The sequence below is a fragment of the Zingiber officinale genome, chromosome 5A, assembly GCF_018446385.1.
Source record: "Zingiber officinale cultivar Zhangliang chromosome 5A, Zo_v1.1, whole genome shotgun sequence".
NCBI classification, from domain to species: domain Eukaryota; kingdom Viridiplantae; phylum Streptophyta; class Magnoliopsida; order Zingiberales; family Zingiberaceae; genus Zingiber; species Zingiber officinale.
Window position 1 is genome coordinate 150,165,862 of NC_055994.1, and position 16,983 is coordinate 150,182,844.

Here is a 16,983-nt window from a genome sequence, read left to right on the forward strand (position 1 = left end):
AAACGAAATGGGCCTCCGGCCCATCTCATTTTGCTCATGTTACGTGGCAGCCCTTTGAAGGCGATTTCCCAAATTTTGAACCTTATGGGACTACTTCGAAAAATTAAGCCAGCGGGATTAGCACGAGTCTAATCAAGGTTGCGTCATCATCACTAACATGTAAACTTATTCTAAAATAATACTAATTTAAATTTAAAAGAGTCCTCTGTGTTTTTGAGAGTCTTCCAGCTCCCACTCTAACGTGGCTCCACTTTTTTATTTTTTATTTTTTATTTTTTTATTATTAAAATAAATTTATTTTATAATATTTGTAAGGAAAAAAATATAATGTAAGCCCTTGCACAATGGCAAACAAATTAGTCATTGTGCAACAATTTTCATATTATTTTTTTTTTATTTAAAAAATAATTTATAAATTTAATACATCTTCAATTCTTATTTTTTTTCATTTATTATATCATTCTCTTACTCTCTATTTTTTTTTCTTTCTCTATTTGTATTCAAAATGAATAAAAATTTCAATACTTCATTTATAAATGAGTTAAATTTTTAAAATATGAAAGAAAATAAATCTTCTCAAAATACTTTTATTCCTCTAAATATCCAATATCCTCATTTTTTCTCTCATACATAATACTATCTAAATTTTTAAAATATTTCATATGTTCTACAATATCCTTGTTTTCAAAAAAATTAGATGAATCCAAGTAACGTCGCCCCAGCTTCATTTAGTATGTATCCATCCTAAGATTGGTTAGCTATGGACAGTCAATTTCGAATACTTTCTTTGTCTCACGTATTTTCTCTTTCTCAACCATCCGCCATTCTTTTGAATGAATCAAGAAGGGTATCTATCAACAACAAAGAACATATGTTCTAGCAACTCAGTGACCACCACACTCATCACAAGAAAAACGTGAAGTTGAACCAAGGAAAGATAGATTCGAAATGAAGATTTTGAATACATGCTCCTTGCAAAGTCATGCCAACTATTAGCACCAACGCAGTCATTAGTAATGACTAGAATGATCAAGCGTTTTGGAAACATATTGCTAATCACTATAATAAATATCGGCCTACTGAAACATTAACAAGAAGCTATTAGCGGCTAAAATCACATTAGCGTCGATGGTAAATGAATTTTTTACAACTTATAATAATTTTTATACTCATCGTAAAAACAGTTGGAGTAACAAGAATATGTTAAAGAACACACTGAATATGTGAAAAACCAATAACAATAATGACTTCAAGTATATATATATGCGGAGGATTCTCAGATTGTATGAAAAATATGCTCTACAATCAATTGCTCATTACTCTAGCAAGAAGGCAGGGACATCCGAATCAGGTGGAACACTTCAACATCAAATCTAAATACGAGTATTGATATGGATGACTCTGAAGTCCATATTCGTCTGATAGGACAAAAGACAATGAAGAGAAAGGACAAATTCAAAGTTAGAGAGGGTGACACAATACATAAAGAATAACAAGATATTAAAGAATATCAAATATAAAAAATGATTTTATGGAAAGTTAAGATCTTTGATAAAAATTATGAAATTTTTATAAATGATATAGAGGACACTATAACAACATTTTATATATATATATATTATTAATATTAGTAATTTATGAATTTAAATTTTATAAAAATTTAATTATATATAAGGTAAAATAAGGGATTGTTGAGAGGATTTTTTTTATAATAAAAATATATAAAATTCTTTACTTTTGATATGACATGTATGTAAGGGCATCCATAACGACGTTAATGCTGTTAAAAGTTAATTTGTATTTCCAATTAAGATAACTCTTGTCTTTTCAGTTTTCTATGAGTCTAGATAATAGTGTTAATCAGTCATTGGAATTGTATTAAGCAATTAAGATAGGGTCTAGAACAATCTGATGATTAGTATAAAGATATGTGCTTTGTACTGACTGAAGTGTTGGAAAAAAAGGCATCCTAAATAAATCAAAGATCTGTTTCCCCTCTAGCCTTCATTTTCGTATACTACTCTTCATTATCTCCAACAAATTTGGTATCAGAGCCAATGGCCTCTTCAAATCCTTTAACCTTCTTCACTTATTCTCCTAGTCAAATACCCATATTCGAAGGAGAACATTACGAGTATTGGAGCTCCCAAATGGAGACCATCTTCATTTCCCAAGATTTGTGGGATGTGGTGAAACAAGAATTCGAAACACTCGCGGAAGAAGAAACCGAGAAGCAGTTGAAGGAGAATATAAAGAAGAATGCTACAGCCTTGCGAATTATTCAACAGGGGGTAAGTAAATCAATTTACCCTAGAATTTTCGGCATGAAGAGCGCCCAAGAAGCATGGGACGTTCTGAAGAAGGAATTCAAAGGGGCTGATAAAGTGATCTCAATTAAGTTGCAAAATTATTGGAGAAATTTTGACAACTTATCGATGAAAGAAAATGAATCTGTTAAAGATTTTTCTTCGAGGGTGGCTGAGATTGTCAACCAAATCAAGGGCTGCGGTGATACAATATCCGAGAAGAAAGTAGTGGAAAGAATTCTCAGATCATTACCGCAAAAATTCGAGCATATCGTTGCCGTGATCGAGGAGACGAAGGATAAATCCCAGCTATCTCGGTACGAGTTGTTCAGCTCTTTGGAGGCACATGAAGGCAGAGTCAATGACTATACGAATCAGCCACTCGAGCAAGTTTTTCAAGTAAAGGCCAACCTCGGGGAAAAGAAATCTGATCCGAGACAAGAAGAAAGAGGGTTTTCATCTTCCTACAGAGGATCATCAAGTAGAAGACGAGGAGGCTCAGGTCAAAATCATGGCCGAGGATATGGAAGGAAGCCATCATTGGATGTGCAGAGATCTGGGACAGAGTGCCAGATCTGCAAAAAGCCATGGCATGAATCAAAAAGTTGTTGGCATCGCTGTACTAGGTGCAAAATTTCCAATCATTCGAAGCGGGATTGTTGGTTTAAGGAGAAAGCTGAAGCCGCAGATGCTAAGGCGAATTTTGCGAAGGAAAATGATGTTGAAAAATTATTTGATTCATCTATGGATTCCGAGCACAGTTACAAGGAAACGTGGTTTCTTGACAGCGGGTGCAGCCACCACATAACCGGAAATCATGATTCTTTCGCTATGCTGGATGATAAATTTTTCACGCAAGTGGAGCTTGGTGACAGCAAGCGTGTAAGCATCGAAGGGCAAGGAGTTGTTGCTGTCTTCACAGAAGGAGGTAATAAAAAACATATTCATGATGTCTATTATTCTTCAAAGATCACCCATAACTTGTTGAGTGTTGGGCAAATAATGAAGGATGGTTATAAGTTGATTTTTGATAATGATCGTTGTGATATCATCAATAAGAAGAACAATTTGAGAGTAGCTGCTGTGAAAATGAATGCAAATGGTTTATTTCCATTCGAGACATGGAAGTTGCAGACATATGCTCTCAAATGTAGAGACCTTGATGAATCCTATCTTTGGCATTTAAGGTATGGACACTTAAACTTTAAGAGCTTGCAGCTTTTGGAGCAAAAGGGAATGGTCACTGGTCTTCCTACAATCCATTCAAAAGATCGAGTTTGTGAAGGCTGTATATATGGAAAGATGCATCGATTTCCATTTCCAAAGACAGCATGGAGAGCTCGAAGTCCATTAGAGCTTGTCCATGCTGATATATGCGGCCCAATTCGAAGTGCTTCACTCGGTAACAAGCAGTACTTTCTTTTTGTTGACGATTTTACAAGAATGATATGGACTTATTTTCTCGATAGAAAGTCTGATGCTTTCAGCACCTTCTTACATTTCAAAGCCCTTGTTGAGAATCAAAGTGGATGCTCGATTAAGGCTCTTTGAATAGATCGTGGAGGAGAGTTTATATACAAACCTTTTCTCAAATATTGCAAGGAGAACGGGATTCTACGACAACTTACTGTGCGGCACACTCCTCAGCAAAACGGAGTCGCGGAGAGGAAAAATCGAACGATTGAAGAAATGGCTCGCAGCATGCTCAAGGGAAAAGGACTTCCTAACAAATTTTGGGCTGAGGCTGTGAATACGACAGTGTATATTCTAAATCGTTCTCCAACAAAGGCTGTTCAGAATAGGACTCCGTTCGAGGCATGGTATAATTGAAAGCCAGTTGTAAATCAGCTCAAGGTTTTTGGGTGCGTCGCCTATGCTCGTATGTTGCCACAGAACAGGGAGAAGTTTGATGAAAAAGGAGAAAATTGATTTTTATTGGCTATAGTGATGAGTCCAAGGGGTATCGTCTTTATAACCCAAAAACTAATCAGTTAGTTCTCTCAAGAGATGTAATTTTTGACGAATTAGCTGTGTGGAATTGGGACGATAATGATTCACAAGTGCCTGTATTATCGGATGGAGCTGGAACAATTCCATTTGTTGATGTTGCTGGACCAACTGTGGGGACACAAAGCAGGATGGAAGGTGAAAGTTTGAGCACAGAAGGAGAAAGTTCCAGTACTACTGCGCTAACTGATGACTCAGAATCAGATTCCCCTCAAAGGTATTGCTCTTTATCTGACATATATTCAGAAACTAATTTGGCTTTGTTTGCTGGAGAACCACAGAATTATGTTGAAGCTACAGATCAAGAAGTGTGGAGAAAAGCCATGAATGAAGAGATTAAAAGCATTGAGAAAAATCAAACTTGGGATTTGGTTGATTTGCCAGCAGGAAAGGATGCAATCGGATTGAAATGGATATTCAAGACGAAGTATAATGAAGATGGAAGCATTCAGAAGCACAAGGCCAGAGTAGTCGCAAAAGGCTACTCACAGCAGCCGGGGATTGACTTCAATGAGACCTTCGCACCGGTCGCTCGCATGGAGACGATAAGAATTGTTCTCGCTTTGGCAGCTCAGTTGGAGATGAAAGTTTACCAACTTGACATCAAGTCGGCCTTCTTGAATGGAGAATTAGAAGAAGAAGTTTATGTATTCCAGCCTGAAGGATATGTCGTGAAAGGGAAGGAAGAAAAAGTGTACCGGCTTCGAAAGGCTCTTTATGGGTTAAAACAAGCCCCTCGAGCTTGGTACAGCAAGATTGATTCCCATTTTTAGCATTTCAGTCTTCAGCCCAGCCCAAACGAGCCCTCCCTCTATGTGAAAGTCGGAGAAAAAGGGAATTTTTTAATCGTTTGTCTTTACGTCGATGATGTGATTTATGCAGGAACCGATATAAAGATGGTTGAAGATTTTAAATTGGCCATGATGAAAAAGTTCGAGATGTCTGATCTTGGACTTATGAGGTACTTTCTTGGTTTTCAAGTCAAGCAATCAAGCGGCGAGATTTTCATTTCACAAGAAAAGTATGTGGAGGATCTCTTGAAGAAGTTTCAGATGTTGTCTTGCAAACCCGTGCCCACGCCAATGGCACTTAATGAGAAGTTACAGCAAGAAGATGACAGCGAAATGGCAGATGAGAAGCTTTATCGAAGCTTAGTGGGATCCTTGATTTATCTCACAAACACAAGGCCCGATATTGTTCAGCCTGTAAGTGTACTCTCGAGGTTTATGAGCAAGCCAAGCAAGGTTCATTATGCTGCTGCAAAGAGAGTGCTCAGATTCTTGCAAGGAACAATGAAACATGGGTTGAGATATGTAAAAGAATTGAACAATGATTTGGTCGGTTTTACGGATAGTGATTGGGCCGGCTCCCTCGAAGATAGGAGGAGTACCTCAGCATATCTTTTCTGTCTCGGATCAAAGGTGATTTCATGGAGCTCAAGGAAGCAAAATACAGTAGCTTTATCATCTGCAGAGGCTGAATATTCTGCAACAACAAGTGCAGCTTGTGAAGCAGTTTGGCTTAGGCGAATTATGGTTGATCTGCAACAGAAACATACGTGCTCGACTACTATTTTCTGTGACAACATGTCCGCAATTGCAATGACAAAGAATCCAGTTTTTCACGCCCGAAGTAAGCATATTGAGTTGCGTCATCATTTCATTCGAGATTTGGTGAACAAAAGGGAAATTCACTTGGAGTTCATCGGGACTAATGAGCAGCCTGCAGATGTTCTTACAAAGCCCGTGTCATTGGAAAAGCTTGAGAAGTTTAAAGACAAAATGAAAATCACAAATTAAGGGGGAGTGTTAAAAGTTAATTTGTATTTCCAATTAAGATAACTCTTGTCTTTTCAGTTTTCTATGAGTCTAGATAATAGTGTTAATCAGTCATTGGAATTGTATTAAGGAATTAAGATAGGGTCTAGAACAATCTGATGATTAGTATAAAGATATGTGCTTTGTACTGACTGAAGTGTTGGAAAAAAAGGCATCCTAAATAAATCAAAGATCCGTTTCCCCTCTAGCCTTCATTTTCGTATACTAGTCTTCATTATTTCCAACAAATGCATGATGCATTAACATCGACGTAGACATTTTTTTTGTACTGTAGCATTATATTTGAACGTGTTAATGCTACATATTAAAAAAAATAAAAAATAAGTATTAACGTATTTCACGTTAAAAGCATTGCAGATGCTCTAATAATGGTGTTTATAAAAAGTGTTGTTTCATTTATTATAAAAGAACATTTCGACTTAGTGACGGATCCAGACAAAAAAGAAATAGAATGCTTAAAGAAGAGAGCTGGAGCTTGTTTTACTTCTCGCTGCCCCTCAACATACTGATGAAATTTTCCGAGAGTACTAAGGGGGTGCTCAAATACACCCTCGCTTTCCCCTAGATCCGTCACTGTTTCGACTCACGTCACTCACCCACCAAAGTATATTTTACTTTCTAAAAATATATTTATTTTTTATATTGTCACAATAACTATAAAGATGCTAACTATTGTACAATTATAACAATTGTAAATGCTATATAATCATGCAGATCTTGTAATTGATATATAATTGTAGCATCTCTGCTAACTATATATTATAAAAGCTACGGGATTGATGGATGTTTATTAAAATAAAATATTAATAAAGTATTAGATATGATTTATAATTATTATAATATAATTTTTATCAATCTTAACTTAGTTAAATAATTATTAATTATGATATTATGAAAATTTTCCATCGACTATGATAAATTAGAAATTATTTGATATCCTGTAATTACACGATTGTCCATCGATATAAATATTATTAGTATGGATAAAAATTAAAATATTACTATAATATAATATTGAAATGTTTATATTGTAATTACTATGTATTATAATTATTAAAATATAATATTATTAGTATTTATCAGACTAATAAACTATAACTGCCAAAAAGTAAAAATAGTTTTGAATTGTGTGGAATAGGATGCTTTTCTCATAATAAATGAAAGGGGATATTTTCTTTTCGCCCAATTAATTATTCATTAAATTGCATTGGCAAATCATCCCTTTATTGATACTTTCTAATTCTTTTATTTTTATTTTAAAAAAAGAAGAGATTAAATTTATAAAACAATGCGTGATGATGCTACATCCACATCAAACCTAATCTTATCGGCTATATCTAATTAGTCCTAATTTAAAATTAGATTAAATTTATGCATGAAAATTGGAGGAACAAGCTAATTAATTAATCACTTAGATTATATTAATTTATTACAATTAATTTAATAAATTGAACTAATGCTCGATATAAATAATAAAATTAAATATTGTGCTAGATTTGTAGGCGTTGAGTTGGAGTGATGCGAGTGGTCGGTTGTGGGCACCACAAAAACATGTCCTTTGCCGCTTTGCAAATCGAATATTTAAAAACGAGGCCAATTGGTAAAGTTAAGGGTGAAATGAAAAATGTAGAAGTTCTTTGAGGCCATTTTGCCAATTTTCAAAGCCTAGCTAAGGATATTTCCATTTGTAAAGAAAACTGTAGGGGTTAGGATGGAAATTTCTTGAATTTAGAGTCTCGATGAGTAATTATTATCTCTTGGCTTCGACAATTTTTTAATGGGATGAAGACAAGTTTGACATATGCTCAACGTATAATTCTAAATATAATAAAATTTATTAATTTCAGGTCAAACATTATACAAAATAATCCCTTTTTACTAAAATTTATCTTTTGATTTTTTTCCTGATTGGAACAATGAAATAAACGAAAATAATTTCATGAAAAAGAATAATTCTATAAAAAATCAATGTGCCATATTATTTTGCATTTTAAAAAATATTTTTATTCCAATATAATTGTAAAATTTTTGATTAAAACTACTACAATGTGGAATAAAATTGCTCTAATTTAATCAAAATTTCTACCCATAAAGTATTATTATATCAAAAAAAAAATTCCAACTTAGCCAAAAGTATTATAACATGATCAAAATCACTCCAATAATGTTATAGTAATTTTAATTAAAATTATTATAATATGAAATAATTTGATCATAGTAGTTCTAATCAAAACTACTACAATAATTTGATATATATTTTTTTAATATGGAGTGTCCTTTCACAACAAGGGAAATAAAAAAGTAACCTTTCATTATTTTTTTTTTGGCCCCAAACAATTACCAATCTCATGAAAACTTCATGAAATTTGAGCACATTAATGAGACCAATCAATCACTAGACCCCTCCCATTTTTGCTCTTCAAGTTGTTGCCCCATTGAGAATTTGGACCACTGAGATTATTTGGGTAGCTTTGAATGTGATATTTCATCCACATTATTGCACTCCAATTCACTCACAAAGACAAATGTGTGTTTCTATGTGTTCTACACTTGTAAAAGTCACCATAAGTACAATACATATTTTAGCATTGTGCTTTTACAAATATACTACAATAGTAAAATATTGAGAGAATTAAATTTTCAATTTTAAATGGGATGGATATGGTGCTTTTAGATAGCTGATTAATTTTAAAGATGAACAATTGGATGCTGTAAAATTTTTTCATCAGCCATCTCAGTAAATCCAACAAGTACAGATAGGTTTTGATGGACTATCAGATGAATTGAACCCCACGCATATCGAACCTTGATCTTGCCATCTAGATCTCTATAGAACTTTAGTTCCACCACCTTATCAACTTGATGCTCCATCAAAGCTACAAGCTTTTAAAGGACAGCACCTTCCTGCTCGCTTTCTTCCTCCTCTAAACTGCAATTTGCTTCCTCCCATGGCCACCTTTTTGAGCTCCTTTTCTTCTCCGACTCTTGCAGTGCTGCTTTTTCGCATCCTCATACAGCTCAACCGCCCTCAGCCCAAAAAGAACAAAAGCAAGGGGAAGGAGAGAGAGAGAGATGGTACCACCACCACAACACAAGCATGACACTATGACAGTGTGACACACCAACCCCACCTTCTAAATATCTTCCAATGGCTATCTGCTTCTTCTCTCTCGGTCTGTAACTGAAACCACAGCTTCTGCTCCTTCTCCCATCGACCTCACCTACTCTGTTTAATTAAGCTCCATCGCACTCGCTCGCAATATTCTAATGTTGGCCTTTTCCGCTGTTTGGCCTAACTCTCTTCTCCATATCGAGCTTCCCTAGGTGCTCGCTCTCCTACTCGTTTGACCTCTTCGCTAGAGAAGAAGCAGACGAGTTCCTCGTCTTCCGACTCGAGTATTGACGAGCTAAAAATGCAATCTTGGGAGTGAGTTTGTGAGTTCTTCGCTTGCTTTTCCTCTCTACTGAAGCTAAAGTTGTTGCCTTTGTAATGAGCTCGGTGTGTGCTTGACCTCTTCGAACATGGATCTCGAACGCGGCGGCGGTGAGGGTTTCCCTAGTGCGGAGAAGGTATTCTTGTATGGTTTTACTTGGAGGGAAGGTAAAAAGATTCAATTTTTTTGGCGTCTTGTTTGATGAATCTGGTGTGGCAGAAGAAGGATTCATGGCGGGCGGTGGTTACATTGGCGTACCAGAGTCTGGGAGTGGTCTACGGCGACCTGAGCACGTCGCCGCTGTACGTGTACAAGAACACCTTCGCGGAGGACATCGAGCACTCGGAGACGAACGAGGAGATCTACGGCGTGCTTTCCTTCGTCTTCTGGACCCTCACGCTCGTCCCCCTCCTCAAGTACGTCTTCATCGTGCTCCGCGCTGACGACAATGGCGAAGGCGGCACCTTTGCGCTCTACTCCCTCCTCTGCCGCCACGCCCGCGTCGGATTCCTGCCCAACGGCCAGCTCGCCGACGAGGAGCTCTCCACGTACAAGAAGACGGACGGCGGGGACGCCGCCCCGCCCTCGGGCGGCGCCGCGGCGGCCTCTAGAGTAAAGAGGCTGCTCGAGAAGCACCAGGTACTGCAGCTCTTGCTGCTGATCCTTGCTCTGATCGGGACTTGCATGGTAATTGGCGACGGCGTGCTTACACCGGCAATTTCTGGTAAATTTCCTGGGCACTCTTCCCCAATTTTTAGGGTTCTTCGCCAATCTCTGACTGGAAAGTGGCATCTTTGCAGTCTTCTCTGCTATTTCAGGTCTTGAGCTGTCCATGTCCAGGGAACAACACAAGTGTAAGCCAAATCTCACCATTATTATGAACCCTAAATCTTCTTTGTCTTGTGCAATTACTTCGCATCCTGATTAGCAGAACACATTTGGAAATAATTGCATAAGATTCTACAATTAACTTCAATTCTACATAAGAACTCCTTTGTGATCATTTCATATCACTCATCAATCTGCAGATGTTGAAGTTCCCATTGCTTGTGCCATATTAGTTGCTTTGTTTGCTCTGCAACATTACGGCACACATCGGGTTGCCTTCCTATTTGCGCCGATCGTGGTTACTTGGCTCGTTTGCATCAGTGCGATCGGTGTTTACAACATTTTTCATTGGAACCCACATGTGTATCAAGCACTTTCTCCCTATTACATGTACAAATTCCTGAAGAAAACTCAAAGAGGCGGTTGGATGTCTTTGGGTGGAATACTATTGTGCATAACAGGTTTGTAAACTAATTACAAATCTTCCGATACGCTTTATCATCGTATTACATGGATCACATTCAATTTTTTTCCATTGCTCTTGCAGGTTCTGAAGCTATGTATGCTGATTTGGGACATTTTTCTCAGCTATCGATACAGGTGAGGATCAAATGAATGATGGATAGATATATTCACTGGTTCTCTCTAATGAGTATAATACTGGTTTTTGCAGATTGCTTTTACTTCCATGATTTATCCCTCCTTGATCCTTGCATACATGGGACAAGCTGCTTATCTATCGAAACATCATTTTATAGAAAGTGACTACCGTATCGGGTTCTATGTATCCGTTCCAGGTACTGATAATATGCCCGAATGAATTATCTGCTAATGTTGTTGATGTTGGTACTCTGAACTTGACAAACTATTTTGTTAGAGAAAATAAGGTGGCCAGTTCTGGCAATCGCCATATTGGCGGCTGTTGTCGGAAGCCAAGCTGTTATCACTGGCACTTTCTCGATCGTCAAGCAGTGCTCAGCATTGAGCTGTTTCCCTAGGGTGAAGATCGTTCATACTTCATCGAAAGTACATGGACAAATATACATTCCTGAAATAAATTGGATGTTGATGACATTGTGCCTCGCTGTTACTGTCGGTTTCAGAGATACAAAGCGCATGGGCAATGCATCAGGTATGCTACGAGATCAGGATTTCTCGAGTTCCATCTCGTGCTTGAACTTTCACTAATCCATTTGTGTAGACGATGTGTATCGGTTTCGAGTTCAAGTGCATTTTTGTGACCAGAGATAACTTCTTTTGGTCTTTGGTGTTTCTGATGACTTATGCTTTCTTGACAGGGTTGGCTGTTATTACTGTCATGTTGGTTACGACCTGTTTGATGTCGCTTGTGATAGTTCTATGTTGGCATAAGAGCATCTTCTTCGCGGTATGTTTCATCCTCTTCTTTGGATCGATTGAGGCATTATACTTCTCTGCGTCCCTCATCAAGTTCTTGGAAGGAGCTTGGGTGCCAATTGCCCTCTCATTCATCTTCATGATAATTATGTATGTATGGCACTACGGCACACTCAAAAAGTACGAATTCGACATCCAAAATAAGGTCTCGATCGACTGGCTCATCGGTCTCAGCCCTAACCTCGGAATTGTTCGTGTGAGAGGCATTGGCCTCATCCACACTGAACTTGTGTCGGGAATTCCAGCCATCTTTTCTCACTTTGTCACCAACCTCCCTGCATTTCACCAGGTGAGCTATGCTTTGTATGGTATAACAACTACTTTTTTCTACTGAATTGTTCATTTGAAGTGAAAGTTTACAATGTGTTTTAACTTGCCATGCTTGTGTAACCTATTGCAAACTTGTTCTTAGCTCGTTGGTATTCTCATCTTACACTTGTGATACCGCAGGTCCTCGTGTTCCTATGCATCAAGTCTGTCCCAGTGCCGTATGTTCGACCAGAGGAACGGTTCCTCGTGGGAAGAATTGGCCCAAAAGAATACAGGGTGTACCGATGCATCGCGCGGTATGGCTACCGTGATGTGCACAAGGATGACATCGAGTTCGAGAAGGATTTAGTGTGCAGCATTGCTGAGTTCATCCGGTCCAGTGTTTCTCATGCCGGTGGAACACAAGAACAACCCGAAAAGGACAACGATAGAATGGCAGTGGTTGGAGCAGGACTAGGACTATGCGAAGAAGAGGTGGACCTAGACGACGCGGCTGGCCCTTCAAGCTCAAGGGAGATACAATCACCGGTCGCGAGAAAGAAGAAGGTGAGGTTTGTTTTACCCGAGAGCCCGCATTTGGACTCCGACGAAAGGGAAGAACTGCAGGAGCTGATGGAAGCAAGGGAAGCCGGGATGGCATTCATTCTGGGGCATGCCGAGGTGAAGGCAAAGAGCGGGTCGGGTTTGATCAAGAGATTTGTGATCGATATCGGGTATGATTTCTTGAGGAGGAATTGTAGGGGACCTGCCTACGCAGTGAGCATTCCTCATGCATCGACTTTGGAAGTGGGGATGGTTTACAGTGTTTGAATTCTCGACGACAATGTACATCGATCTCGTTAGTGTAAATTAGCATAGGTATTCAGTTCCCTTTTCGTGTTGTTACTTTCGATAGATTTTTTGGTATTACAGTGACAATTTCAAGAAGTTATGAACCCGAAATGAAGTCTAAACATTTATTGTGACGATGATCTACTTAGGACATGATCAATTTCGAACGAAGTATGGCTTGCTAATTGATGGCAATAGGTGAAACCGTCACTGTAACGAACAACTTCATACACTCTGGAAGAGATAAATTAAATCTTAATTGAGCGGCCTTTCTAGATAAAGTGGTTAGAAGATACAAAGTATGTTTCTTGAAGGTGCAAAGGCCCCATCACATTTGGTGCTCTTATAGTTTGTTTGGTAATGAAGGAATCCACTCCTAAAGGCTTGAGACCAGGAGACATGAATCACTATTGCTCAAGGCCTATAAATAGTATGCTTAATCTAACCACTAGATTCTATGGTAAAAATTATAAAACTTTGCTACAATGTATATATCAAAAACTATTTATTAATATGAATAGATTTATTAAACTGGATTAAAATCATTTAAATATGTTTGAAATCATCTTAAAAATTATTGTAAGAACTATTTAGTTGTTGTCACACTTTCTTGTAATAGTTATAACTGCTACAATAATTTTATGATGATTTTAACTTTTTATAAATGATGTCAAAAAACCAAAATATTTATATGTTTTTTTTTTGTGTTTTAAAAAATATAAATTGCCAAATAAATAACTCGATCATTAAATTCACAGTAGCGAGGCAAAAAAGGTTGGAGAAGTTCTCCGTGTTTTGTTCTAATGAATGATTACTGAAGAGGAGCGAGGCAGCGAGAGGCGATCCTTGGACGACGACGTTGTAGTTGGAAGCAAGCGGCGCCCGTGATCCATCGGAAGATGGCCTAAATCTGCGATCTTTGGATGCGAGGTAACGCTTTACCCACTTCCGCTAACTCCATCAGTTTGTTTCCCCAATTATTCTTGTCCTTACTCTTGCGTATGGCGCTTGGATCTGCGCTAGGTCGAGGGATGGGAGATCTCCGGGAAATTAGCTTCGATCTGGCCCAGGGAAGTGACACTAAGGACTGAATTTTGGATTTTATTGTTGTCGCTTCTGAAAAAAAAGGGGTTTTTTTTTGGGGGGATAGGATTTTTAATTTGCTCCCCGGACTTAAATCGTGATTTATTCCTTTTGGAGTTGTAAAAACTGCTTCCCTGCGAAGTAATCGCCTCGTTATCTTTGCGATTCTTGATGAATTGCCTGCTTAATTAGTTCCTTTCGAATATCTATTTTACTATGATGTGAAGCATCTCCCACAGCATTTGATTTGAGATTTAACTACCCATGAGAAAGAAAACAGAAAATGTGGAATCCTAATTCAAGTATATTATACTTTCAGTTGCTTCCTGGTGATTTGGTATGTTCTTATTTATCAGTTCCTCTATTTGCTTTTGAAGTTGGTCATCTTTTATTTGTTCATATCATTATATGGTTCATATACTTGTTCTTCTGTTTGGTTTTCATATTGATGCAAATGTCTTTAGCGCCTCTTACATTGATGTTTCTTTTATTATCTGGCAGAGTTCCCTCTAGATTATCTACTAATGGGTGAAGCTGAAGAGACTAATGGGATATAAACAGCAGATAAGGCAACAAATTTTACTACATTGAGAATTCAGGTGTTTCTATTGATGGATTCAAAAGCAGCGTCGAAGCCCTTTTTGAAACAACAAAGCAATCAAATCAGTGGCCAAGTTGTTGAAAAATCTTCCTTGCAGTTGCCTGCTCCAAGCAGGTTCGTATTTGATACATCAAGATTGTCACAATTATCTGTGACACAGAGCATTCCGGAGCACAAACTTGCGGAATTTATCGAGCATGAAAGTTTGAGTCAGCAAGAGAAAGTGCCTGCTAACTTTTCAATCCAGCAGGGTGATAGTGTTGAGCTGCTTCAGCCAAATGGGGCAGTGAAGTTGGAGATTATGGAATGCGATGGAAAGATCTCGGAGCAGGACAGTGAGAAAGGTTGTTCATCTTGTGCTAAAGTTAGTGATGGCACTGGTGGTCCAGCAAAGACCAGTGGCAGTGCAAAAATAAGTGACCGAACCGATAGCGGCAAAAGTAGTATGTGCAGAGCTAGTACAAGCAGTGAAGTTAGCGATGATAGCACTTGTAACAGCATAAGCAGAAGCATTAGCAAGCCTCACAAAGCAAATGATTTGAGATGGGAAGCAATTCAGTCTATTAGGGCTAAAGATGGGGTTGTTGGTTTGAACCATTTCAGGCTACTGAAGAAGTTGGGTTGTGGGGACATAGGCAGTGTTTATTTGTCGAAGTTGAGTGGAATCAAGTGTTATTTCGCAATGAAGGTCATGGATAAAGTATCTTTAGCAAGTCGTAAGAAGTTGCTCCGAGCCCAGACTGAAAGGGAGATATTGCAATGCCTAGATCACCCATTCCTTCCGACGCTGTATACTCATTTTGAGACCGACAAGTTCTCCTGTTTGGTAATGGAGTTTTGTCCCGGAGGGGATCTGCACACTCTTCGACAGAAGCAACCTGGAAAGTATTTCTCAGAGGAAGCAGCCAAGTAGGTATCTAGTCCTTAATCTCAAGTTATTCATGCTTCTAGGCACCATTTGCATGAGTTAGTAATAGTTTTTTCGTATGCTTTTTTACTACTTGGCTTAGAAGTTTGTCTGATAGCTAGTTTATCCTATCATTGACAATTGAAGTCTTGAAATCCTCTGCAATTGTAGTTAAACTTGCTTCTGGATTAACTTTTCTAAATCCTCATTTTCAACTCCATTCAGATATATCGAATTGGATTCATTACATTTATCAAGTATATTCTGGTATGTTCATGTTAAACCTAAGCAAGTTTCTTATGATTTTTGTGGGATTCTACAAACACAGATTTTATGTGTCTGAGGTCCTCCTTGCTCTAGAATACATGCACATGTTGGGTATTATCTACCGGGATCTGAAGCCAGAGAATGTCCTTGTACGAGAAGACGGCCACATCATGCTCTCGGACTTTGACCTTTCTCTTCATTGTGCTGTTAGCCCCACCCTTATCAAGCCGTCCAACATCTCTGAGTCCTCCAGACATAACAACCCTGTCTACTGTGCTCAACCTGCTTGTATCGAGCCATCCTGTGTCCAGCCTTCGTGTGTTGCTCTCTCCCCTCGACTATTTTCCTCAAAGTCCAAGAAGGTGCAGAAGCAGAAACTTGAGATCGGAAACCAATCAAACACACTCCCTGAGCTCCTTGCGGAGCCTACAGATGCCAAATCCATGTCATTTGTCGGTACCCATGAGTACTTGGCTCCGGAGATCATTAAGGGCGAAGGGCATGGCAGCGCTGTAGATTGGTGGACATTGGGCATATTCCTCTATGAACTTTTGTTTGGCCGGACACCCTTCAAGGGGTCAGGCAACCGAGCCACATTGTTTAACGTGGTCGGGCAACCACTGCGGTTCACTGAGTACCCAATTGTTAGCTTTGCTGCAAGAGACCTTATTAGGGGATTGCTCGTCAAGGAACCACAACACCGTCTTGCTTACAAACGCGGTGCTACGGAGATAAAGCAGCATCCCTTCTTCGAGGGCATCAACTGGGCCTTGATAAGGTGTGCAAGCCCTCCGGAGATACCGAAAACCTTTGAGATTGGTCAGACACTCCAAGATTCTGTATCGTCGGCGAGCCAAAAGGACATTCCGACATCCAATAAGTACCTGGAGTTTGATGTATTCTAATGGATTTCCTGTTTGAAGCAAAATGTAGAGTCTCCGATGGCCTTGTTGATCTTAGCATTGTCTTTGCATTGCTAGTGTTGTTTCAAATTTAAGTATAATGCGGTATCGAAATGTATCTTTGGGTGGTTTCTAATGATCAAGTGGAGCAATTTTCAAATTCCTTAGATTTTCCGTGGGAAGACAACAAATTTTCTTATGACAGTTTTAGAGATAAACATATTCTTCATTCTAAGGAAAAGGATGAGAAGAGGTATCCTTCACCAAGAAAACTTCACCGTGCAACAATACTT

General features: G+C 38.4%; 2 protein-coding genes across 3 annotated transcripts; both read left to right on the plus strand.

Annotated features, from left to right (window-relative positions):
- The first annotated feature begins 8,945 nt into the window (after positions 1 to 8,945).
- LOC121982438 (potassium transporter 6-like) lies at positions 8,946 to 13,067 on the plus strand. The gene is made up of 9 exons (XM_042535489.1): positions 8,946 to 9,721; positions 9,805 to 10,309; positions 10,386 to 10,439; positions 10,614 to 10,874; positions 10,961 to 11,013; positions 11,087 to 11,210; positions 11,291 to 11,545; positions 11,712 to 12,118; positions 12,280 to 13,067. Exons 1-9 carry the CDS (start codon positions 9,674 to 9,676, stop codon positions 12,907 to 12,909), a joined length of 2,337 nt encoding a protein of 778 aa, XP_042391423.1. The 5' UTR covers positions 8,946 to 9,673; the 3' UTR covers positions 12,910 to 13,067.
- A 606-nt stretch (positions 13,068 to 13,673) lies between these two features.
- Positions 13,674 to 16,850, plus strand: LOC121982439 (serine/threonine-protein kinase D6PK-like). 2 transcript variants are annotated; one of them, XM_042535490.1, is made up of 4 exons: positions 13,674 to 13,860; positions 13,954 to 14,350; positions 14,515 to 15,523; positions 15,850 to 16,850. In XM_042535490.1, exons 3-4 carry the CDS (start codon positions 14,625 to 14,627, stop codon positions 16,691 to 16,693), a joined length of 1,743 nt encoding a protein of 580 aa, XP_042391424.1. In that variant the 5' UTR covers positions 13,674 to 13,860; positions 13,954 to 14,350; positions 14,515 to 14,624; the 3' UTR covers positions 16,694 to 16,850. The 2 variants fall into 2 exon arrangements, with proteins under 2 accessions (XP_042391424.1, XP_042391425.1); XM_042535491.1 differs by lacking the exon at positions 13,954 to 14,350.
- Positions 16,851 to 16,983: the final 133 nt, after the last annotated feature.